This window comes from Condylura cristata, unplaced genomic scaffold (genome assembly GCF_000260355.1).
Source record: "Condylura cristata isolate star-nosed mole 26May11 unplaced genomic scaffold, ConCri1.0 scaffold00018, whole genome shotgun sequence".
NCBI classification, from domain to species: domain Eukaryota; kingdom Metazoa; phylum Chordata; class Mammalia; order Eulipotyphla; family Talpidae; genus Condylura; species Condylura cristata.
This window is the reverse complement of record NW_004567119.1, coordinates 7,770,930-7,794,985: the sequence shown is the minus strand read 5'-3', so window position 1 is coordinate 7,794,985 and position 24,056 is coordinate 7,770,930. Positions and strand designations below refer to the sequence as shown.

Here is a 24,056-nt window from a genome sequence, read left to right as displayed (position 1 = left end):
CCTTTGTCTAATTGCCCTTCCTGTTCCTTTGATTGACTAGTGGGTGAGCAGGCTAGTGCTATGTAACGGGTGAGATTTTCGTGAGGAATTTGTGAGCCAGTCACAGAGTGTCATGTTGCTCTCTCCTGTTCTCTGGGACCTCGCTTTCTTTTCCTCTAACATGGTAAGCATGTTTCCTTGGGTGTTGGTCTTTGTACCCAGTCATTTGACCTGGGACATCAGTGGTTAGCATCAGCAAAGCCCACCTTGTCCATAAAAGCACCTTCTGCTCCAAAATACTCAACCTTTCTGCTTCTAACAGAATCATCTTCCGACAGAGTTGTTTGTTTGTTTGTTTTAAGATTTATTTATTTGTGCATACAGAACTGCGGTACAGGCCAGAGGGCATGGGGCGGTGGAAGGATTCACCAGAGACAGAGTGGGGAGCAGAACAGGCCGACTGACAAAGCACACTGCTGAGGGGAGCAGCGAGTGGGTAAGGAGAGGTCTGTTGTGCCATGTGGGCACCTTCGGGGCCAGAGGTCGAGCTCTCACTGAGGTGCCTGCGGCTTGCTTGCAGTGCTGAGCTTTAACACCCTTTGCCGGCAGGGAGGGCCCCCAACAGAGGTTTTAAATGCATAGAAGTATTTAGGGAATGCACAGACACAATTGATTGAGACTGCAAGAACAGTGTACTCAGATTTGGGGGCCCCTTTACATTCTTAAAATTTGTTGAGGACCATAAAAGAAAAGTTAGTGAGAAAAGTACCATTGTTTTACATTTGACAAATCTCTTTAGTGTCGACTTTATAGAGAACAGCTGGAATCTCGTGTCTGTTTCTGTATGAAATCTGTTTCAGTGTCACATGTCACAAAGCCCGTGATTGTGTAGTTGTGTGAGAATGAAAAAAGGCAAATGAAGGCTAAGCATTATCATGAAGGTAGGCTTCATTTCACTGATCCCAAAACGGTGTTAGGAAGTCTACACCACACGCTTCAGAACTGCTCCCCAAGAGGGGGACATGCAATTTAAGAACAAGAAGTTTATTAACTCAAAAGACTCTTACCCGAGGTGGCATTTCTGGCAGTGGACAGAGGGAGCAGGAAGAACACAGGTGGTGTGTGTCCACCCCCAATTTCTGTAGTTCATCCCCTCTTGCGCCTGTCTGTGTTTGGGCCCATTCCATTCTCCAAAAATTCCAAAGGACTTTCAGTATTAGCAGAGACTCTTGCAGGTATTTGGCCAAGATTGGAAATTCCTGAAACACGTTATTTTTGCCGTGGTTCTTAGTGTAAGATTTCTTCTCCTTTTCAAAGTAAATTATGACTTCTTGTGAGCAGCGAGTCTCTTCACTCTGAGTGACACAGCCTCACCCAGAGACAGCAGCTTCTCTGCATTTATCTTTCAAGAAGAACTGATTTGTGAGGTGTCGCTGAAGTTACAAGAAGGCTGTTGATCTCAGATGGTCTTTCCAGTTAAAAAAAAAAAAAAAGACATGGGTTTATATTATTGTCTTAGGTGGCACATAAACTCTTTTGGAAGATGGCTAGAGATTTTGCAAGGATACATCATCAAAAGCTGAATGAATTTGTCTCCTCTCAATGACAAACTTGAAGAATAGCTTTCCTTTAGATGAGTCTTGTGGAATTTGTTAGACATTTTCACTTTAATCACACCTTGGACCTATAATGGAAGTCCCACCATCACTGTTAGTGAGAATAAATTCTCTCCCTTTTTCATTTGTTTCTCATGTATGTCTATCCATCCAGCATTAAACACTATTTTTTCCACTTCACAGTCATTAAAGTACCTGCAAGGAGAGGAAGATTGTACTGATGGAAAAGGTTGCTAAAACCATGGTTTTCTTTGAACACATAGCCCTTCCTGGAGAACTCTTGGTACAGATCACCTCCTGTCATTAGTCATTTCTGTTCCTTAAGCAGGGACATACATAAAGGACTTCATTCTGGAAAGGCAGTAGAAATGGCGACTTGTACATCTTCATTTGAACTGAACGTACCCATCGTTTTTCTTTTAAGATGTGTTACTCATAGTTAAGTGGTTAGGGATGGTGGACTTGGTCAGAAGTCATAGATGAGTGACCCACAGGCCACATGCAGATCGCAGATGTGCTTTCTCTGGCTGCATAGTGGCGCGTGTATGTGTGCGTGCGTGCGTGTTACTTTTCATCTGGATTTGCTGCATCTACAGTTTTCCCTAGATTGTTCCCATTCCCCATCATCTCACAAGTGGCCTGATTCACATGTTCACATTATCAGTTTGGCTGCTCTAGGCATTTGAATGAACAGCTTTTATAAGCAGCCACATCTAGGGGAGACAGGAAGACAGAACCCAAACAGCTATAATAGACGCAATGATACAAGAAATCGCCTAGTAGAAAATTATCTGATGAATGTGTAATTCCTAATCTCTTTATTTGTATACATATGAAAAATAACTAAGATAAGTAAAGCATAATGATTGAGAAGCATATATGAAGATGATTCTGGTAGCTTAACACAGGAGTTGCTTTGTGATTTCGAAAGGGGTTGCTTTGTGATTTCGAAAGGGGTCCTGTCTTCTACAAGAGTGCCTCTGTCAAAACAGCTTTTGCTTTGTTACTTTTATTATGTGGAGTTGGTTTGCCTAGAAAAATGTTTAACGTACATTTAAATATATACAGACTCAGCCACATAAGTAATGTATCAAGTGTAGAACTTCTCAGTGTTGGTTTATCTGGAAGGTCCCACAGCACCACCTACTGCCTCACATTTTATTTTGCATAATATTTTTGTAAATTAAAAAAAAAATACAAGTTGATCACATCTTAAAATCCAACTGAAGTCAATATGTGGTGTGCACAGTATTATAAATAGATTTAGCTAAAACAATTTTTACCTGCTTGCTTGATTGAACATTTTAATTGGAACTCAACAAAATGATATTGTACAACAGAACGATTATAAAAATCTGCTAGTAAAAGTAATACCTTGTATTTCTAATTCACAACCAAAGACATTCACTCTAGAAGATTGTTACATTGTATATTGATGAGACTGGTCTTTTAGGATTTGGGTTTAGTTTTTTTAATCCAGTACAGATGTTGATTCCTTTTTGTTTGGTTATTTGCTGCTCTTTAATTAAAGGTAATTTTTCCAGGCTTCTTTTTGAATACCTTCGTCTTCATTGATGAAACTACACTAATTCATATCACCTATAACAGCTCTCAGCAATTTTAGGCAAAATTATTTTTTAAAGGTTTATTTATGCATAGAGAACTGAAATACAGACCAGAGGTGCGGGATGAGGGTGACAGGATCCACCAGAGACAGAGTGGGGAGCAGATCAGGCAGGTTGACAAAGCACACTGCTGAGGGGAGCAGGGAGTGAGACAGGAGAGGTCTGCCGCGCCATGTGGGTCACCTCCCTGGCCAGGATCAGACTTGTGCTGAAGCGATTGTGGCTAGTTTCATAGTGCTGTGTTTTATTTAACTTGTTGCCCCACCAGGGAGGGCCGATTTTAGGCAAAATTACATAACCACTTGAAAAACTAGAATTTTGAAGTATTTAGCAATGAGTGTTATAAATGACTTCTATATTAAAAATAAAATGAGTCAAATAAAAGAATGAATTCTGCACATATGTTTTTGAAAAGTGATCCAAGAAATGTAGTGGAGAGAAAAAATAAAGCGATGCACAGAATGCTGCAGGTCATGAGAGTGATTTAAGAAATCTAGGTCAGCAGGTAGGTGAGGTGGGTGGCTGGGTAGAGGAACGGCTAGGTGGATACTTAAATATTTTCTCTCCTGGAAGGAGTCACAAGAAACTGTTAACATTTCTAGGTGGAGTCGGGTGCTAAAACAATTTCTTTTTTGTTTTGTAATTCTTATTTTCCTATACACTTAGAAATGTTTTTAATTCGATTTTTTAATTAGATTTGTGTATTACTTTATATTTAAGGTCAACGGGTTTTGTTCCATATTAAGATTCTATAAGTCATTTTGTTTTTGCTTATAATATTTCTCTGTACTAAAAACAAAGCCTAATTATTTTTAATGAAAAGAAAAGATGAGTTTGAAAACCCAGTAAACATATCTCTCACTTGTTTTCCTTTTCTGAACTGAGGCGTTCATGTACAGAGATTTGCTCAGACTTGACACTCTGTGTCCTTGACTGCTAAAACAAGCTAGTGCTCAGTTACGAGTGAATTCATGACACATCACATTGTGCCCTAATCTACATATTAATAGTATGTATTGTGGTAGAATTTTATTGTATTTGCATATATACAAGTATATCTATACAGTTACATTCTTAGATCTGATGTTATTAAATCATGTCCCCTGCTTAGTGCAGTTTCAAAGTTTATAAGACAGTTAATTAAATTTTGAGATGTTTGTATGATTGCCTTCGTTTTCTTTTTCTTTAGCCTGTTCTTAATAAGACTATGCAGTCACATTAACTATATTTGAAGTTGGTCATAATGAAATCCAATCACAGAATTTCTGAAAGAACAGTATTCTTATCTATTTGCCTTTTATTTTAGTGACAGCTTATTCTATTTTAGTGACCTAAATGGTTATTACTACTTTTAAAGTTCCTGCAATAACACTTACATTAATTGTAAAATGCTAATTACTCATTATTAAATATACTTGATTCCTAATTGCATATTTAAAATTTCATGACATTTTATAGCTACCTGTTAGTGAAAATCCATTCATAGACATAAACTGTATTCCTTTATTTTAGTGGTTTTGCTGATGTACTAGGCTTTTTTTTTTTTTTTTTAAGTGTCAAAGTGTGTAGAAGTTGCCCTCTACTGGGGAACCAGAAAAATTATGTTGCCTACACTTACACGTTCAGTGCTTTTAGAGACTCTTAAATTCATTGGTTTGTTTTACCAGATGACTACTTCTTGACATCTGGCACTTTTAAATGCCAAAAATATTGAAGTGGTTTGCAGATTACATTTAAACTAAGTATCTGCTGTCAGTATACCAAAAGCCATTTTTGAGTGAAATCCTTAGAAGCTCCTAGGTGACAAAACCAGTAGAGTTCTGGAAGTATTCGTATGGGGAATATGAAGAAGGGTTAGCTGTGTATAATAATATAGTTAAAAGTGAGTCAGCACCATGTTTAATAATTCACCATTGGAACTTCAGGGATGAAAGTCTAAGCACAGGTTAACTTTTTTTTTTTTTTAGCTAGTTCTTTGCATTTTTTCCTAAGTCATAGGTAAAATTTGACTATGCGGAGGTGATTTATGTCATCTATTAATTACTGAACTTTTTATTAAAAAAATAAAATGTTTATTATATGGTCTATTTACTAGTTCCTGGAAACTGACAAGTCACCTTTCTTCCAGAATTCTCGGGGGCGCTGCCTCACAGTCCAGGTCCCGTCTTCTTCAGACCCCAGGCCCCAGTATCATACTGCATGTTTTTCTTAATTAATATAATATATTATTATATTGTTATATATTATTATATTAATTAATATAATATTAATATATTATTAAAAATAGATTTTAAAGAAAGAACCTATTTAAAATAGACATTAATGGTGGGGCAAGAAAGGCCTCCCCAGAGCCAGCTGTATATTAGACTGCTACGCCTCTCCGTCACCATGGAGAACTCACCTTCACGACGCTCTCGGAGGCGTGACCTTCAGGAGAGCTGTGGCACCCACCTCCTTCTCCTCATCTCAGCCGCTCTGAATCACAGAGATCAGGATCAGTTTTCTGAGGTGCAGGAATAACTCTGGACAAGGAATAAAAAAAACAGATGCCTGAGACTAGGCAGTGGGTGCAGCCGTCACCCCTCATTTTGTCCAGTTCTCCAGTGGTGTGGATCCTCCAGTGAGCCTCCATGCGGCGCGTGCTGCTTCTGACACTAGGGGTGGGGGTGGGCGTGGGGGTGCGAGCTGTGCCAGACACACCGCACATACACACACAATCTGGTGGTCGTGTTTATTGGGTGTTTATCCCAGTAAAGTTCTGGGCTTTCATCAACCCATTGTTTTGAATGCTTATTTAAAAGAAAACCCGTGTATAATTATTCCAGTTAATACCCCACATTCGAAGCTTCTTTGCCACATCTTCCACAATGAAATCACTTGCCATTGCCTCGCTGACTCCCCTCCATCTCATTTATCACTCCCCTCCATCTTCCCTGTCTCTACCTCCCTTTTGTTGAATGTTGCAGAAATGCCTTTCCATGACTTTGTTGGAAACTCGTGAGTGTCTTTTGGGGGGAAGAGGGGGAAGACACAGGAAGCATCTGTTTCAAGGACTTGCTTTCTTCAAAAACCCTCCTATCTGTTCTAACTTATCATCTCTATCTTCTTTTGACCTCATGCATGTGACAGACGATGTCATGCCAAGTGATCACTTTCAAGTCTTCAAGGAATGAGTTTTGCTCTACTTAGCTGGCTGGTAGGAAGCTGTGTGGTATAAGAGATGAAGAACTAGGCAAGGAGTTAAGAGACCTCTATCGCGTTTGATCTGGTGTTTCTGTGAACTCCAAGGCTCAACTTTACAGTCTGTAAATGAGACACGGGCTTCTCTTTCAGCTGAAACTCATAAATCAGTCTGATTTATTGATGAACTCTTCACCATTGTAGCAATAAATAATGGGGCTGGCCATGAGTTCTAGAGCCAGATGCATCACTTGCTTCCGTTCTGACACCAGTTGGGAATTTTGTGTAACTTCTCTGTCTACCTCAACTTGTTACTTGTGTAAATGGGAACCATGATGGCACCTTTCCTAATAGTTTGTTGGTCTAATAGGTAAGCATTTTCAAGAAGCTCCTTTGGAACAATATTACATGTTAAATCTATAAACTTACAAGACTCTTAATAAAAGATTCCTAGAAAATAAAAAAAGTTGTTGTTAGCACCCTTAATCTGGATAAAAACAAACCAAGTTGACAAGCATTAGTTTTATTACAGGTTTATGAGCTTACATGGTCTGAAGAGATTTACTTTTTACATTTTTCAGTTAAAAAGTAACACGAGAATCAGGCATTTGAATACCTTTTTTAGTTTTAACATTTAACACTGTAAGTTAGCAATGCATCCGCCCTTTCTCTCCTGTGTCCTTATCCTTTCCTCTTATTCAGCGCTGGATATTAGGATCCTGAACTCTTCAGCAGCCTTCGTTTTCTTCTCCCCTCTGACCCCGCCCTTTTTTCCCCATCATCTTTGGTAAAGAGAATTAGCTACAGATTGGAAACTTAAGTGTTGATAAAGGGAAGGCAGCCCCGCAGTGAGCAGATTCTAGCTGCTGACCCAGGCCATGACCCAGGCCAATGACGTCACAGATTCCTGAGAGAACTAACATTCAACAGCATTTCTCTAGCTGCTCAAGATATTTCTATATACTAGCCACAGTACGAAATGTGAAGACCTGGCAGTTTTCGTTGGCTTTCATCTTTTTCCTCTTTAAAGTGACCTTTGCATTAATGTAAATACAAAGTTCAAAGTAAAGGAATTGTCAAGAGTATACTTTTCAAAAGCTGAAAACATGATTTTTTTTATAAGTAATGAATGAACACATGACATACATTTACTTAACTAAGTAATGAGGAAACCAACCAGATGGTAGTTGGTTTCTAGGAGATTCTAGAATATAGTCCATCAGAGAAGCAGATTGAAGTCCATTTGCTAAGTTAAATGCAAAACTGGCTTACTACCTTATGAATTATAAAACTATAAAACTATAATCTGTGTGGTTCCTTTTTGTATATTAACAGAAAGGATTTTTCTATTGGAAAAATCTTTGTAAAGTAACATGCAAATGAACAATCTGGAGCCTAGTCAGAAGTAAACAGAAGTCAAGCAGAGGTCTATCTGTCCAGGTCATGTTATCACCCTTGAGTTGGTCTTGCAGGCTGACGTTGAAAGGACACACAGCCCTCCACAGCCCTCTGTGGTCTGTTTTCAAGTTTTAGTCAGTTTTTAAGCAAGTATTGTGGCTGTTAGATTCATCTGGGGAATTTGGAGGACCTCAAAACCTCAAGCCTGGAGAAGACCTTGTGTGGGAACTCAAAGGCTCATTTTAGCGTTACTTGTAAGACTGAATCCCAAGAAAACAGCTTCACAGTGCAGAGACTGCAGCACCCAAGCAGAGAGTGTGTTCAAGCAAAAAGACCACCAACACAGGGTGGAGGATGAGGTACCCCAGAGAGGGAGATGGGGCTAAGGCCTCTGGTGGGCATGGCCTGTGTTCAGTTTAAGAAAGAGCTGGCTCCCCGTGGGGGAGCGCTGGTGCCTCAGACACAACATTCTCCTAACAGGTGCAGTGCAGAGGTGCAGGCGTGACAATCTCGTGTCACTGAGGCTCAGGGGTGGGAGAAGGACAGCGAGCTCTGCTCTGGAGTAACTGTGAGAGCCTTTGCAAAACCGATATTCTTCCGTGAAAATCAAGCTGTTGCCCTGTAGTTACAAATGGAAAGCACTTTCCCAAGACCTACTTAATGTCCTGGGGTGAGAAGCCCAAGAAGTCAATTTTAGTACCTGGGTCACAACAGTTGTTGCAGCAAAACTTCCTGGTACCATTTTCTACATTTTTTTTTTTTTTTTTACAATGATAATACTCTTCAGTTTTGTTTTAACAAGTGCCGAGAGAAATGCATCCAGTTTTGTTGTTGTTGTTTTTATTTGGGAGGGTTTTTTTTGGCTTGTGTTTTAATGCAAGCAGACCTGTCTCAGCTTTGACACTTTTTTCCCCCTTTCTGCTCAAGTCAGTGAAATATATTCACCCAGTCATTCACATCAGAGGTGTAAATGGGTTTTCCAAAGGATTTTTAAAAGACAATCAAAGACAGTCACTTTGTCACTTGATTTCTTCAGGTGTCACCTTCAAAAAGCTTAACACATTATCCAGATGGAGGATGCAAAAACTGGGCCTTGACCTTGAATCTATAAGGAAGAGTAGCACCTTTTGACAGAAGTGCTCATTCTAACTTCCTTGGTGTTAGCCATTTGTATCTGATTTACCTGGGAAAGAGAAAGGCGAAGGTAATCAAATTGAACCTTCTCTCTACCCAAGAGAGAATAACAGGTTCATCTGACTTGACAGCTTCCAAGAATAGTCACTGTTATGGTTTAAAATTTTCAGTTAGTCCCTTTTTCCATTGATATTTGCAAAAACCTGACTTTAGAGAACAGATTAGCCATGTTAGCACCGCCAAAGGCTTATTTCTCAACCTTTTCACGTTAATCAAAAAATACTGGGTCTGAATCTACTCTCAGGTTGACTTAAGCTCTCACCCTGAGGAAACAGCATACAATTGCAGAGATTTCACTCGCACCACTCTGGAGCATAGACCTGGAGTCCAAGCAATAGTGATTCCTGGCTTGGTCTTTGAGATTCTGTTTCCTTTCCTGCTGGATGGGAAGTGCTCCTTACCCAGGGCACTGAGAGTTATGTATCTCACACCACCCTTAGCGCATCAGTGAGATGTGCCTGCTGGAAATACCGGCTACACGCATTTCCATAATTGTAACCACTTCACCAAAACATCTTAATGGCACTCTTAGTGGTGCCAAGGCCCACTCGTTTCCTAATACAACAGCAGATGCCAGTGTCCCAGAACAGGTCATTCTTCTGAACTTGAGCAGCCATGATTGAAAAAATAATGAGGGCCATTGGATCCAGAAGTAGGAAGTGCACTGTATTGCTAGGGATTTTTTCTTTTTTACATGTATTAGGAATAAATGTTGTTAAGTCCTGAGAAGACTGGCAGAGACTACTGTGTGTTGGGGACGATACCCTTGAAATAGTCAGGCAGGAAAGCCTCAGGTAATAGTGTTCAGCCTTCCAGAATGAAGTTACCACTAAGTGGTAAACCACTTGAGACCAAGATCATAGAACACCTAGTCACTATTTCTATATCTGAAGCAGAACTCTGTGGGAAACTACTGGCCGATGAAATCTGCCACCGAAGGACCAGACACGCAGTGGAGTCAGCTCTGGATCTGGAGTTGGAAAACGGGCTCTAGTCTAGGCTTTTCCATTTATTTGCTGTGTGACTTTGAGCTGATCGCTTGACTTTTCTGAACTCCAGTTTCCTCATCGATAAAATGGGGTGATTGTGTAAACTTACTCCTTTTTTTTTTTTTTTAAAGATTTATTTATTCTGGCCCTCCCTGGTGGTGCAGCAGGTTAAAGCACAGCACTAAAAGGCTTAAGCTACTTTGCATGAGTTCGATCCTCGCCTGCCCCGGAGGAGATCCACATGGCTTGGCAGACCTCTCCTGGCCCACCCGCTGCTCCCCTCAGCAGTGTACTTCGTAGATCTGCCTGTTCTGCTCCCCACTGTGTCTCTGGTGAATCCTCTCACCCTCTGCATCTCCGGCCTGTACCCCAGTTCTGTATGCTGTATGAATAAAATAAATAAATCTTAAAAAAAAAAAAGATGTATTTATCCTGTACCCCAGTTCTGTATGAATAAAATAAATCTTTTTTAAAAAGGATTTATTTATTCATACAGATCTGGGGTACAGGTCAGAGATGCGGAGGGTGAGAGGATTCACCAGAGACAGAGTGGGGAGCAGAACAGGCAGATCGATGAAGTACACCGCTGAGGGGAGCGGCGGGCAGGTCAGGAGAGGTCTGGCACGCCATGTGGATCTCCTCCAGGGCAGGTGGGGGTCGAACTCATGCAAAGTGGCTTAAGCCTCTTAGTGCTGTGCTTTAACCTGCTGCACCACCAGGGAGGGCCCAATTGTGTAATCTTACCCCTTCTTAAGGGGAGGGTCCCATTTTAAAATGCTCATGAAAGCACTGAAGCCAGATGCCACAAGTGGTGTTAAGGCTGTTACCACTGCAGCCGTCATTCGTCGACAACCGCAAAGGATGGTGAAGTGGGCCCATTACTGTACCTATTGGTATAGGGTACAGTATATATGGACACCAACATGGCCACAACTCTTCTAACACGTGACAGATGTCCCCAGAGTGGTGACAGTGCCCCGTCTTCCTGCATGAGGATACTTGGGCGATCAGATGTCACACCTCATTCTCAGAAGCATTATTCGTGCGATTGTTATACCATTATTGACATTAACATGTGCTGCTGCTTCTTCTTTTTTTTAATCTGAACTGATAGATAGCAAGGTCAAATCCATTCTCCGTATGCTAAATAATTTAGCAGCCCACTAGCCCTCCTCTTAAGTTCCTCAGTAGTTTGTTGTCCTCGTCCTCCATGTATACACTGAAGCTCCCTCTAGACGCTCCAGGCCTTTGGTCAGCTGGGCTGGGACACTTCTTCCTGCTTATCAACTTTGCACAGCGATCTTCCCTCTTCCTAGAATATCCACCCCCCCTTTCTGTCAAGTCAGTTTCTGCTAATTCTTTAGTGGGTGGGACAGTACTAGGCATGTAAGTGGACACTCAATAAACTTTTGAACAAATTGACTTGGAGTCGGATGCCTCCCATATACTCTAAGACAGCCACATAACTCGTTTCCATGTGGCCTTGTGAAGTCTGGAACGCCTCCTAGGCTTGGGGATGCTCCAAGTCCCTGAAGGACAATAGGTCTTTAAAAATGCCAACCGGTTAGGTTTTTTGCACGGTTTGCTCTCCTAAATGTGCTGACAAGAACCTATTTTGTAGACACCGATAGAATTGATAAGTCCCAATATATGTTTTAAGACATAGACTGTAAAGAATAACACTTGTATTAAATGTGTTCCCTATGGTGATGGCAAAAGTCCTCGCAGAAAAGACCGTTCATCTGCGTGTGGACTTTCTCATGTGCACAGGCCGAGAGCGCCTGGCGGCAGTGCTCAGAGGAGGAAGCTGTTCGTCTTGGGCCTCATCCAAGGGAATTTAGTTACTGTACTGACAAGAGAACTTCCCCGCAAACACCAAAGGGCTTTTTCTGCAGTAGTGAAGTGGTCGCAGACCTGGATCCTGGGCACGGCGTAGTCTCAGTCACAGTCTGTCTGCTGCCACCTGTCTGCTCGTCTGTTCCCCCCTCCCCACTCTCCCCCACACAGAGTCTTTGCAATTTTCAAGTTCCAAGTAGAATTCATTAATGAAAATATGAAATGCTTTTTCTTGTATAAATCATAATGCAGTATAGAGAGATGAAGGGAAAACCGAGACAGGTGAATCATCATCTGCTCCTCCAAGACTGAAACCTGTCAGGTTAACTCCCAACTCAGACGCCCCGTTTTAAAGATTTACCTTCAAGACACCTAAAGCTTGTATCTCGCCTCCTCGACAAGAGCCTCAAACTGTTCCCTGTCATCGAAGAAAACAAATCTTTTGCTCCTTTCTGCCTAGGGGGCAGAGGGACTGAGGTGGTCCTATGTGGCTGAATTAGATGAAAGACTTGCCTTCCGCCATGGAGACGTGGAGCCTAATCAAGTGAAATGAGTTTTGAGATCCCAGCTCATTTCCTAGGGGAGATCAGTTCACATTACAAAATCACGACATCTCATTCATCACCACTGACATGGTCTTTGCACAGGAGAGGACCCCAACTGGGACCAAACCACCTGTCTTCTCTGGAAAGGGGGCACTTTATCCAACTTAGAGTTGAAAGCCTTGGCATGAGGAGGCTTGCCAGCTTCCACCCGAATAACCCACATGTAGCGCAGAAAGAACTTAGGAGTGAAAAAGGGCAGATCGGCAGTAGTCCTGATACTGATGTCCACTGTGTGGCTGTAGCACAGACACTGCTGGACTGTGGCGGAGAGCAGAGGTTGGGGCTCCCTCTAATTCTCCTCCTGGATCTCATTCAACCTTAGTAAGAAGGTTAAAGTTTAAAATGGCAAAGAAAGTGTCCTGCTTTTGAGGCTGATACATGATCATCATCTCTCTTCTTTCTTTCAGGGCATCGTCGTAACACCCCTGCTCCTGCTGCTCTTTGTGAGTATTTTGATATTGCCTCTAGTATCTCCTGTTAAAAGCCACCGCCGACCTTTTTTGAAAGGTCATAAGGATAAAATGGAGAGTTGAGTCCTTTCGGTCCTTTGTTCATCTCGTTTTGAATTGTCCTTCCAGCCTGATTGAGCCGGCCACAGGACCCCGGTCACCTGAAGATCTAGGGAAGCCCGGTATCGGGCCAGTTTCCAGGCCTCTGACTCCTGGCTCAATCTTTCTTTGGTACAAATTACCGGCCCATGACACAGGTCACAACATGCTCCACTTTGTTTTCTCATTATCACTAAACTCAGTGATTATTTTCTTGTAATCACTAACGTGATTCCTAGTGATGCGGTGCTGCAAGGCTGGAAGGATGGTAACTGGCTTCCTTCCTGTGGGGAATCTGGTCTTCATTGATTCATCTGTAGAATGGGAAGCAGAAGTCCCTACCCCAGTCTGTCTCCCAGAGATAATGACATGTGCTTAGAAACCGAAAATACAAGCTACTGGTTAACTGTATATGGAAAATAAGAACCGCTAAGTAACTATCATTTCTTTTGTTACTGAGCATATGAAAAGTTAGATGAAAGATTATATAATAGAAATTAATGTTATCTCATGCTGAGAAAAGCATATGTAATCATGAATGATACCTAAAATACTTTATGTACTGTGCATTTTTCATACACACATGTCCCAATTATAAATCATTCCACTTATCACTGAAATATAGTGGGGGGATGCGTTTCTGGGAATGAAATGTAGCTGTTTGACTAGCACTATTTGTCACTGAATTAAAACTGTGGGGGAAATTTATTTAATTATAGTATAATTACCCAAGTTGGAATTCAGTTAGAGTAATGGAGTGAAGGACTCCCGTTTCTTACAAGCTGTGTAGGAAGTGGAGGAGGCAGGGACACCGCTGACAGACAGCCGAGTTCTGCATCTTTCATGAAAGACATTACCTTCAAATCCCAGCCCTGCCTGCCTCCCTGCTCAGCTAGCCCCATCCTGGCAGGGTCCACGTACTCCCCTCAGCATCAGGAACCTCATTCATTTGGACTTTCCCAGCCCAGAGTTTGTGGTGAGTTTGCAATCGAAGCAGAAGTGACTATTGATTTGCAGTCATTTGCAAGAAAAGACTCACGCTGTTGCTACCTGCTGGTTGGTGGGAGAAGCTGTCTTCACCCCTCTTTTCCCCAGACCTGGGGTCCCAGTTTCCAGAGCAGACCCAGGCTGTTCCCGGGCTCAGATCCTGCTCGCAGCGTTCAGGGGATTGGTAGCAGACTCGGCAGCTGGTCCATGTACAGACGTGGCTATTGCCAGATTTTCTGCAGCACAGAAGAGCGGCCTCTCCTCATGTGACTTTTTTAGGAAGAGCAGGGTAGAAGTCATGTCCAGAGCCAGGGTACCTCGGGTAGCACCGTTGAGTATCTTGGAGCCTGGAATCTCTGGGACCCTGGCTCAGCTCGTGACTAAAGACCCAGGTGAGACTCTTGCCTCTCCTCTCCTCTCTAGGCCAAGCCCCTCAGGTTCCCTCACACCCAGCCCACTGGGCACCTAGCTATTTGGTTGGGTCAAAATTTGTAAAACAATAGGTTACAAGAATAGTACAAGAGGCACCAAGACCCCGACTTCCTCATTCATATTTCCTCTCTGAGCCCACTAGACCCTCCCAGGAGGCTCGGTGGCAGGATCCCAGAGCCCAAGAGGTAGTTGCACATGTGTGCATCACACGCACAGTCTAGAGCACCCCTGGCCTGTTGAGGTTTTCGTGCCTTTTACAAGCGATGGGAATTGCTACAGCACTTGGTTACCAGGCCTCATTGCCTGAGCAGACAAGACCCCAAGCAACTTAAATATGAACACCATGAAACACATCCACAAAAGATGTGTTTTTGTCAACAGCCCAGTTGACCTGTGGGTTGAGCTGTTTCCCAGATATGTTGAAGCCTTAACCTTGTCACGGGTCAGTGCAGGCATTTTAATTTAGAAGACGCCATGCTGAAGGCGGGTCTGAAGGACTGGCGTCCTTCCAGGAAGAGGAGGCCGAGCTCCACAGGGCAGCCATGCCAGCAACTGACCAACGCTGCCCTCACCCCTTTACCCTCACATCCCACCTTACCTGGCCTAGACCGCATGGCCATCGTTCTGATTGACTCATGACATACACCTCCAACAGTGAGTCCGCACAGCTTTCCTGGTCCATGTTCTCCTGGCAAAGTGCCACCACCCTGCACTTCCTGCGCACACCTGAGCGGCAGGCGCACAGCCTCTCCTGCTGATTGGCCGCACTTGAAATTCATCACCAACTGCAAAGCACCTGGTAACCCTACCGCCTCCTCCTCATTAATCCTCATTCCCTCTTTCTAGAGAATCATTTTATACCTTCTTCTACTTCTCAAGTTTCCGATGCCTCTTCTCTTATTTCATCTCAGACAAGACAGAAAGGAAACTAGCTGATGAGGAAATTGGAAGCAATCAGTGAAATTTTACAAGCTCTCACCTACCCGTATCTATTTTCTTCACCTCTTCTCCTGTTTCTATAAACTCTCTTTGTGCCCATCCAAGGCCATTGTCCCTCCAGCTGTGCCAGCTCTTACTGCCTACATGACAGTATGATTCACATAGAACACAATCAGATTTTCCCCCTCCCCTGATTATTTCAGTTAGCATGTAGTCAATCTACCTTATTAAAAATCTAAAACATAAATCTTACCGTTTCTACCCGCACTCCATTTTTGTGCTCTTTTATCTTAAAATTTCTTTAAAAAGTTAAAGTTACTCATCACTCACTGTTGAGTTCAATGTGCCAAACCCTTTTCTGAGTGCCAAGAATCTAGCAGTGAGCAAAACAGATATCTTTGCTCTCATGAAGGTTATATATTCATAGCAAGAAATAACCAAGAAGTAAAGTCAAAATATCATGTGTAAGATGGAGGATACATCCAAAGAGAAAAAGTAAGGGGAGGGAATGAGTAGTACCAGAGGGTCTGGGGTGGGGGGCTGATTTAATAGTGTGGTCAAGGTGGGGCTCCCTGAGTAGGTGATATTTGAGCAAAAGCCTGAGGAGATAAGGGAGCTTTCCAGGTGCACAGCACAGCAAGGACAGAGGCCCCGAGATCCTTAAGGAACAACCCAGCAGCCACTGTGAAATGGAGTGAGCAGAGGAAAGGAAGGAGTCTAAGGAAGACAGGGCCTGCGTGGTGTGGGAGCTTGCAGGCCTTTGTGAGGACTATACATTTTCATTTCAGAGATAAGAAATAATTAAAGGAAATGTGTTCAAGGAAATGGCATGATCTAACATACCTCTTGAATGGATGATTTCATTGCTGGGTTGAGAGGAAATTGTAAGAGACACCGGAAGACCAGTTAGAAAGCTGGTACAATGTCATAGCAGGTGGTGCTGAAAGTTTGGACCGGGGTGCTTGAGTGATCTGATGGGACGTAGTTGGAAGGAAACTTGAAAGAACTGGCTTAAACAACCAAAATCTAGAATCTGTGAATCTGATACCGGCAGGAGCAAAATGAGCATCTTGGCTTACCTTGTCACTGGGTTTGTCTCAATGCGCAGAGTTCTAATCTTTGATCTCTGTTCAGCTTTGAAAACTGCTCTTATTAATTCACTCCTTAGAATTCCTTATGCATTTTATACCTGAACAAAGTTGCAATTGGTAAGGATCCATTAGCTCTCAAGTTCAGCTAGGCCTGGAGTCACAGGTGTCATTTATGCACTGATTGCTGATGTTGAGTCTTAACACGGAAGACAGGTAAGTGAGTGCGGCCTGTTTCGCATGGTTCCTCTGGTAAATGAATGGCGAGGAAGTTAGTCTCAGCCTGATTCTGAAAATTTTAGCTTGTTTTTGCTAGGAGAAAAAATTCCGTTTCCCCAGTAATATTAAATAAACACCCCCTTTTTTATCCTGTGACTCACGCCTGTTGTGTGTGCTGATTATTACAAAGATCAGTCTGACACTGATCGTTTTTTTGAAGAATTTATGATTTAATACAGAAAATAGAATACAGACATAGATCATTGAAATCCAAGGTAGAAATTGTAAGTCTCACAAGAAAATTCAAAGGGGGTGACCAAAATAGAAACCAAAGTAGAAACATTTCATTAAGTGGAAATGTTTTCTTCTATAATGAATACTTGTACTGAAAGAAACTTTTAATTTAGGGAGAAAGATGGAATCTTCTATGGCTTCTCGGGGATCTCCTGCTTGCTTCAGGGTTTTTTGAATGTGTGGTTCTGAGCCTCCTCATGCCTGACACCCTAATTTGGCGTGGCCTTCGCGTCCTCGTGCGTGGCCCCCCCCCAGCACTGTGTTCAGCAGCCATTATTATAGGCCACCTTCAGCGGCCACCAGTGGAGCCCACTGCGAGAGATGTGGGCGGGGCCCGGGATGCAGAGCTGTAGTTACCGGCCGGTCGCCTCTGTGCTCAGTCAGCACTGCCTGAGCCGCCAGGCAGGGCTCTCAGGTCTCGGTGAGCAGCACTGGGGTGTCCATCAGGCCAGCTGGGGCCCCTGGTCCCACAAAGCCCCTTCACAGCCCTCCCACCTTTTTCCTGACAATGTCTTGCTTACTCTGCAAAGGGAAGTGGAAGAAAGCAGCAGCTGAGTTCCTTCCATCTTAGTCCTTCTGGAAGTTAAGGCAGAGCAGGGCAAGCCTGCCAGTTACATGGTAGAAGCGTCTCGGTTCACTTCTGTGGTGTGCGATCTAAGAAACTCTGTCTGTGGGGCGACTTTGCCACGATCTCATGCCCGCACCCCTGCGAAGCACCAATGTGATGAAGGAAACACGCTGTAGGCAGGGGCTCAGCAGCTCTCAGAGCTTGTGCCGTTGGGCGGGAACTGGGCCCCATTCCACTCTGGCGTGAGGGGCAGTTGGATCCAGACCTCAGGGGACAGGCAGGGTCCCACTTTGGCCCTTGCTCAAAGATTGTGTCAGCGGGAGCCCCACTTGCTGCTGATGAATGACTACATCAGCCACTGTCATATGACTTGATGTCTTACAAAGCTGGCCCCTCCTCAAGCAGGTACTTATGAGGCGTCGTGGTCACTGGGCCTGTGTACACATGTGTTCACATGCATAAACACATGTGGACACACACGTGATTCTGCACTGGGCTAACTGTATGTTCCCTTGAGCTGACAGTCCTTTCGGTTACTCTGTTTCTTGAGTCCTCACAACTGTGTGAAAAACCTTGTTTCTCCTGGCAGGGGGTGGGGAGGGGAGAAGGTAGGAAGCTTTGTGAGTGGCTGTAAGGGCACTGTGTAGGTGACCACGTGGAGAGCAAGACCACCTTTCAGCGCCATCCTCACTCTGCTATAATCTTGGGCCCAGAGAGTTTCTGTACCTCATGTGAGGCACTACTGGGAAGGGACACAGCTCTGGGCCGGCCTCTCCTCTGGTTATGCCTACAAGCATGCCTCTCCAGAGACACTGCCTACTTGAACACACTATCCACTCTCAGTTCTGCTTCTTGAACATTAATGTTCTAGATAACACAGGAAAGACCATGAAAGAATAGGGTAAATTATTGCCGGGAGAAAGAAAAAGCTTATTTGGGTAAACAAGGACAAAGAATTTGGAAGAAATTCAGAGAGAAAAGCAACTTTAGATGAGTCAGAGAGTGGGTTTTCCAGGAGCTCCGAGAGGTCTGGGAAGGGTGAACCAGTGGCAGCTCTGGAGGCTGCAGCCTCCTTTGTGGCCCTGGTACGGGGTGCCCCGGACAGAAAACTCTCCAAGCCAGCCCTGCAGGGATCTGCTCAACCAGTTTACAGACTCTTTGCCTCCATTTCACTGAACGTTCTGTGCAGTTTGAGTAACCAGAAACTACCATTGTACATAGTTTCCACCATTTTTATCAAAAGGTAACCTTGTTGTTGTATATTTTAAATGAGCCTGTAACAAGAAAAAATGTTTTACATATAATTTTTATCTTAAAAAAATCACTTAAGACCTATTTTCTTCACTTCTCAGAGAAGGAAAAATAGCATGCATTGAGATATGAAAAAAGACATTTTCTCTACTAAATATGTGTTTCTATGCATTAACCCAATTTTTTTTTTTTAAGATTTGTTTATTCACTCATTCATACATAACTGGGGTACAGGCCAGAGGTGCAGGTGCAGTGAGAGGATTCACCAGAGACAGAGCGGGGAGCAGAACAGGCAGATCTAGGAAGTACACTGCTGAGGGGAGCAGCGGGCGGGTCAGGAGAGGTCTGCTGCACCCTGTGGATCTCCTCCGGGGCAGGCGGGGATCAAACTGATGCTGAAGTAGCTTTATCTTCTTGGTGCTGTGCTTTAACCCGCTGTGCCACCAGGAAGGGCCCACATTAACCCAATTTTAGTTGAGACTCACAACTGATTTAATATGGCTGTTTAAGAACCGTACTCTTATTTTCATAGAAATCAGTCATTCTCACATGGAGCTCATGGGTTTTGTGTAAGTATCAATGTACCGTGCAGAGAGAAGATGAGGGCCAAGACTCGGCTGCAGATGTTGGGGGAAGGCAGACGCTGGCAAGCTTGGGGGATCAAGGCCCCTGGACACTCGCCCTTCTGTCTGAATGCTTTTCTTTGAGGAAGCGCGGGAATTGGACCCAGTACTCTGAAAGCCCCTTCCTTTGCTCATGCTGCCCTGAGTGGGCTCTGGGCGGGGAGGGAGAACTTTGGGCAGGAAGTGAACAAACCCTAGTCTCTGTCTGAAGCGGCTTCTTCCTGATTTTCTCAGTAAAGAGATTTAACATTCACTGTTCTACAGTGTGAACTCTCAAGATCCATCCTTACTTTGCCTGCATGTGGTGCTAATGAAAGCAGAGACCGATTACTTTACAGGGTGAATTATTATTTTAAAGGGTGAATTATTTAATACAATAATGTTTTAATAGCTGAGAAGAGACACAAATAGTGGACATACTGTTGGCTAATGGCGCTCCCTGGTAGGAGCTAAAAGGCTGATTACACAGCAGAGCCAGTGAAGAGGAGTGACGGGTCAGCTCACTTACAGGGTGACTTAACTTACAGGGTGACTGTCTCCTAACTGTAGGTCAATAGCTGTGACGGCACAGAACGTCCCCATCTCCTCGTCAAGAGCTGCATCTTGTTTGTCTTCCTGAGTCCTCTTCGTTGGGCCCCGTAGTACTTCACTGACTGATCGTCAGGTTCTTCCCAAATCATATAACCTCTCGATTGAGGGCGTGGCGAGCCGCCAAGCCCCTTCCGCTCAGCCGTTCTCTGCGCGGCTAGAGAAACCGTCCGCGAGCCTCAGGCCTCCTCTGCCAGGGCTCGCCTCTCTCCAGGGCCTCTGCCCTGGCTCGGGTGTGGCCAGCCTTGAGACAGTTGAGAAAATAGGCTCTCAACTGGCTTCGTGGGATTCAAACCCCAGCTGAAAAAGGCTGTACCCTCAAGCACCTCAAACACTACTTATAAAACTCCCCCACTCTTTATTCCCCTTCTTCCCTTTTCTCGCTCTCTGTTGTTCCCCAGCCTCCCCACTGGTGCAGAGGTCCTTGAGCATCCAGGAGGTATGAGATTGGCTTTCCAGTGTGAACCCCAGTCCCACAGCGGCAGCACCCCTTGGGACCTGACACAAATGCTCTTTCTCCGCGTCTCCCTGGTCTCCTGCTCCCAGGTGAATCAGAAACTCAGAAGGCAGGGCCCAGCCGTCAGTGTTTTAACAGGCCCTCCAGATGTTTCTGATGTGCTCAAGTTTAGAAACCATTGCCCCAGGTGTGGAAAGTGGACACTGCTAGACCCTGGAACATAAACATGACTGAGATCGTGTCCTTGACATTGAGCAGCAATCTACTGGGAGAAACAGATTGGAAACAGGAACTCCAAGGATTCTGAGGCAGTGCAAACCCAGAACCACCCAAGGGGCTGGCTGGCCAACTGCATTTTAGAAGGTGGATTTGGAAGAAATTATTTAAAAAAAATAGATAGATAAATCCTTGAACTAAGTCTGAGACTAAAACTGTCTCCTTGGGGTTTGAGGGGAGGATGGTTTAGTCCATAAAAAGGATCATGATGCACGTCGTTGTGCTTGTAGTGATGGCAGGCACAGGCCTCAGCTTCCAAACAGCACCTTGTTGGGGGGTGGGGTGCAGGTGGAGGAAAGTGGGGGTTCTGCTTGTTCTATGCTGAATCCCAGGGCCCTAGGAGGCACCAATGTCTGCTGACTGAGCCCAAAGGCCCCAACATTCCCACATCCTAACTTTCACTGGATCGTTTTTTCTCAGCTTGATATTAAAACAGATAAATCTCATCGTGAGTTTTCTGCTTGACACACCATGTTCCTGCACGAAACCAGCCACAGACTGAGGGTCACGTGTGCTGGACCAGTGACCTTTCAATATGCCGAGGCGTTAGGGAAGCCCGAGCGCTGGCCAGAAACCAGCTTAGCCTGAACCCACCATGCAGAATAGTGCTGCTTCCTGTAAGCACACTGTCCTCCCAGCAAAAACCACGCCAGGTTCTCACTAAAATGTGAAGAGCCGCAGTCCAGGCATCGTCTTTCCTTCGGCATCAGTGAAAATCAAGCCTGCACACAGACGCGAAGATGGGCCTGGTTCTCCAGGAGTCCTGCTCTCTTAGGGTCCCTGTGCCAGATGCTCACTCTTCTTTCTTCTGGATGCCAGGCCTACTTCATAGCATCAGAAACCGCCCCCAGGGCACCTTCCCACTGGCCGGCGACAGGTTTGCTGGCCGACTCAAAGGGGAGGCTTTGTGCCAGATCAGACCGGTCCTGAGGTTGCCTTCCTTTCAGAGGCACTTCTAAGGGAGCCAGCCGGTGGGATGTCCTCCCCTGCACCCCGACCTAGCCTGGCTCCGGGTACCCCATTAATTACATCCCTGGCTGGCTCGCTGGGGCCTCTGATCTGACAAGCCCAGGAGGGCAGCTTTAACCTGTGTTGCTCAGTGATCACAAGCCTTGGAGAGGACAGCAGGGCCTTAGAGCTCAAGGACGATCCCCCCGTCGCCCCAAGCTTTGCCACTGTTTCCTGGGGACACGCAGCTTCCAAGTATTGACCTTAGAAATGGTTTGGCAGGTGATGCGCGGAGAAATGAAATTTTTTTTTTTTTTTTTGCTATGTAGACATTTAATAAAACTGATTATCTGCCAGTAATAAGCTTATCTTTATTCACACTGACATGACTACACCTAAATCCAAAAAATAAAGCCAACATTAAAATAGATCAATTTAAATTCAGCAAGATAGCAGGACATATGGGGTCAATCTACACACAGCAAATGTACTTTTAAAAGAATAGTCAGTAACAATTGAAAAGCTGCATTAAGACAACATTTGAAATGAAAATATTGTTAACAACTGAAGGGGCGGTGGGCTTTCCTCTACTCCTCTTATCCCCAATTCAATCTTTCACATGGCCTCTAGCAAACAAGAAGTGAACTCGATAAATGTGGCCCCATGTTAACTTCTCTCTCTGGTGCGCCGTGGGGCCCCTGCGCGTGGTGTGTGTGTAGCTACACCAGCGCCTTCCAGAGCCAGAGAGCTGCTCTTGCTGCCACTGGGCACACAGGTCTGGGTGCTGCCCTGGAGAGGCCCCACATTGTAGGGGGCCCTGCGGGGTGGGGCGCGCACAAGTGGTGTTTCTGGATCTCAGTTCTACGTCTTTACAAGGTGGGTCAGGGGCCAGCCATCTCTCCCAGGGTCAGGATTCAACAAGTTTAGGATCCTGCTCCAGAGCAGTACCCGAGGCAGGAGTGGAGAAGGGGTGCACGCTTCCTGCAGTGACCGGGGCCCCCTGTTTCTAGGTGAACATTTGGTTTCATAGCATCAGCAGGGGTAAGCAGTGAAAAAAAACAGGAGTTGTTACGAGATGAAATTTTGTGTCTCTCTTGCTTTAGAAGAAAACAGGATATGATTTTAAATAAGTGTTTGCCATTTCTTAACAGTTTACTTCTTAGTTTGCTTCATGCATTCACCCTGCTCAAGTTTATTTACCTGCATCCGCGTGTCCTGGGCCAGGGTACGGCCCGGGCTTACAGGGCCAACGTAGCTTGATAGGGTTATGCATTCAGACATTTCAAAACATGAATAATGTTGATCTAGAACAGGGACATGTGAGATCTGGGCGACCACGTTTTCCTTGAAGGTGAGGCCCTGAGTCCTAAGCCTCTCTCTAAGTAGTGCCAATCCATGGATGGGCAGTCAGCTGGGTGTTTTGGAACTTTGCAAACTTTTTTTTTTTGCCTCCACACATCTTATTATAAAGTTTGTTTTCTGTTCATTCAGTACTTCAGTTTCTCTGTAAATTATTCATTTCAATCTTTGCCCCAGGAGCAACCTTACGGTTACTGTTTGTGCAAGAAGTATCTGTTACCCACCTTGCTCAAAAACAGAGCTGCTACTAACCTAGGGTGCATTGTTAATTCTCTTTTAATTAATGTATGAGTTAGCAATTAAGTAATTGTTATTTTAGTACCTTGGTTTTACAGAGAAATATTTAATAGCCAAGTAACACCTCACACACCAGGAGTCCATCTGGTGGTCACCCTTTTTACTTTTCCTGCTTGACTTTTTACATTTCTTCAGCATGTTTGGTTGGAGAGGAAAAAATTTAGTCTGCAGTTTGTTTTGACAAGCTGTGGTCAAGAGTGTTAAATGAATGTGCGGTTCTGGAGTGCTGGACAGACAGCCTTGGCATTCTGAGCATGTTCAGACAAGGCAGAGTACAGGGGCAGAATTTTGTAAAATAGACCAGGGTAGTTACACTTCTGGGAAAAGGTTGGTAAGGTAGTTCTCACAAAACTCAGAAATTAGTGAAAACACTGATGCCAACCACGTCATTTCATTCTGAGCTATTGATTTCATTTATTTAAACATTTGATGATTGTATGACCCCCAGTTATTACTGTGACATTTATTGTCAACAAGAATTACTTTCCTAAGAGTATTTCCAAGTTTCGCTGCACTTGATCAAATAGGAAGCTGAGGTCTGGCCTGCAGGGGAAAGGTGGGAGGGAGCCCAAAAAGTCAGGAGAGGTAATTATTGATGGTTTGGGAGAACCGTGTTGCAAAATGAACTCCTGAAAGAGATCGTCCTTTATGGGACAGACACTTGCTTGTCCAAAGAGGATTGAGGTTTTGAACATTAGGAACATCAGGAAGCAGCAGTTCTTGATGGTTCAGCTTACATGAGTGTGTGATGCTGTTTAGA

At 44.2% G+C, this 24,056-nt stretch overlaps 1 protein-coding gene across 2 annotated transcripts in view; it reads left to right on the top strand.

Moving 5' to 3' along the window:
* The window catches only part of SLC10A7 (solute carrier family 10, member 7), a 169,099-nt gene that overhangs the window by 111,431 nt on the left and 33,612 nt on the right, over positions 1-24,056 (top strand). For both annotated transcript variants that reach the window (XM_004685308.2, XM_012726953.1), the window contains exon 6: positions 12,830-12,865. In XM_004685308.2, the coding sequence (XP_004685365.1) occupies positions 12,830-12,865 (36 nt within the window). The remainder of the gene's footprint in view (positions 1-12,829; positions 12,866-24,056) is intronic.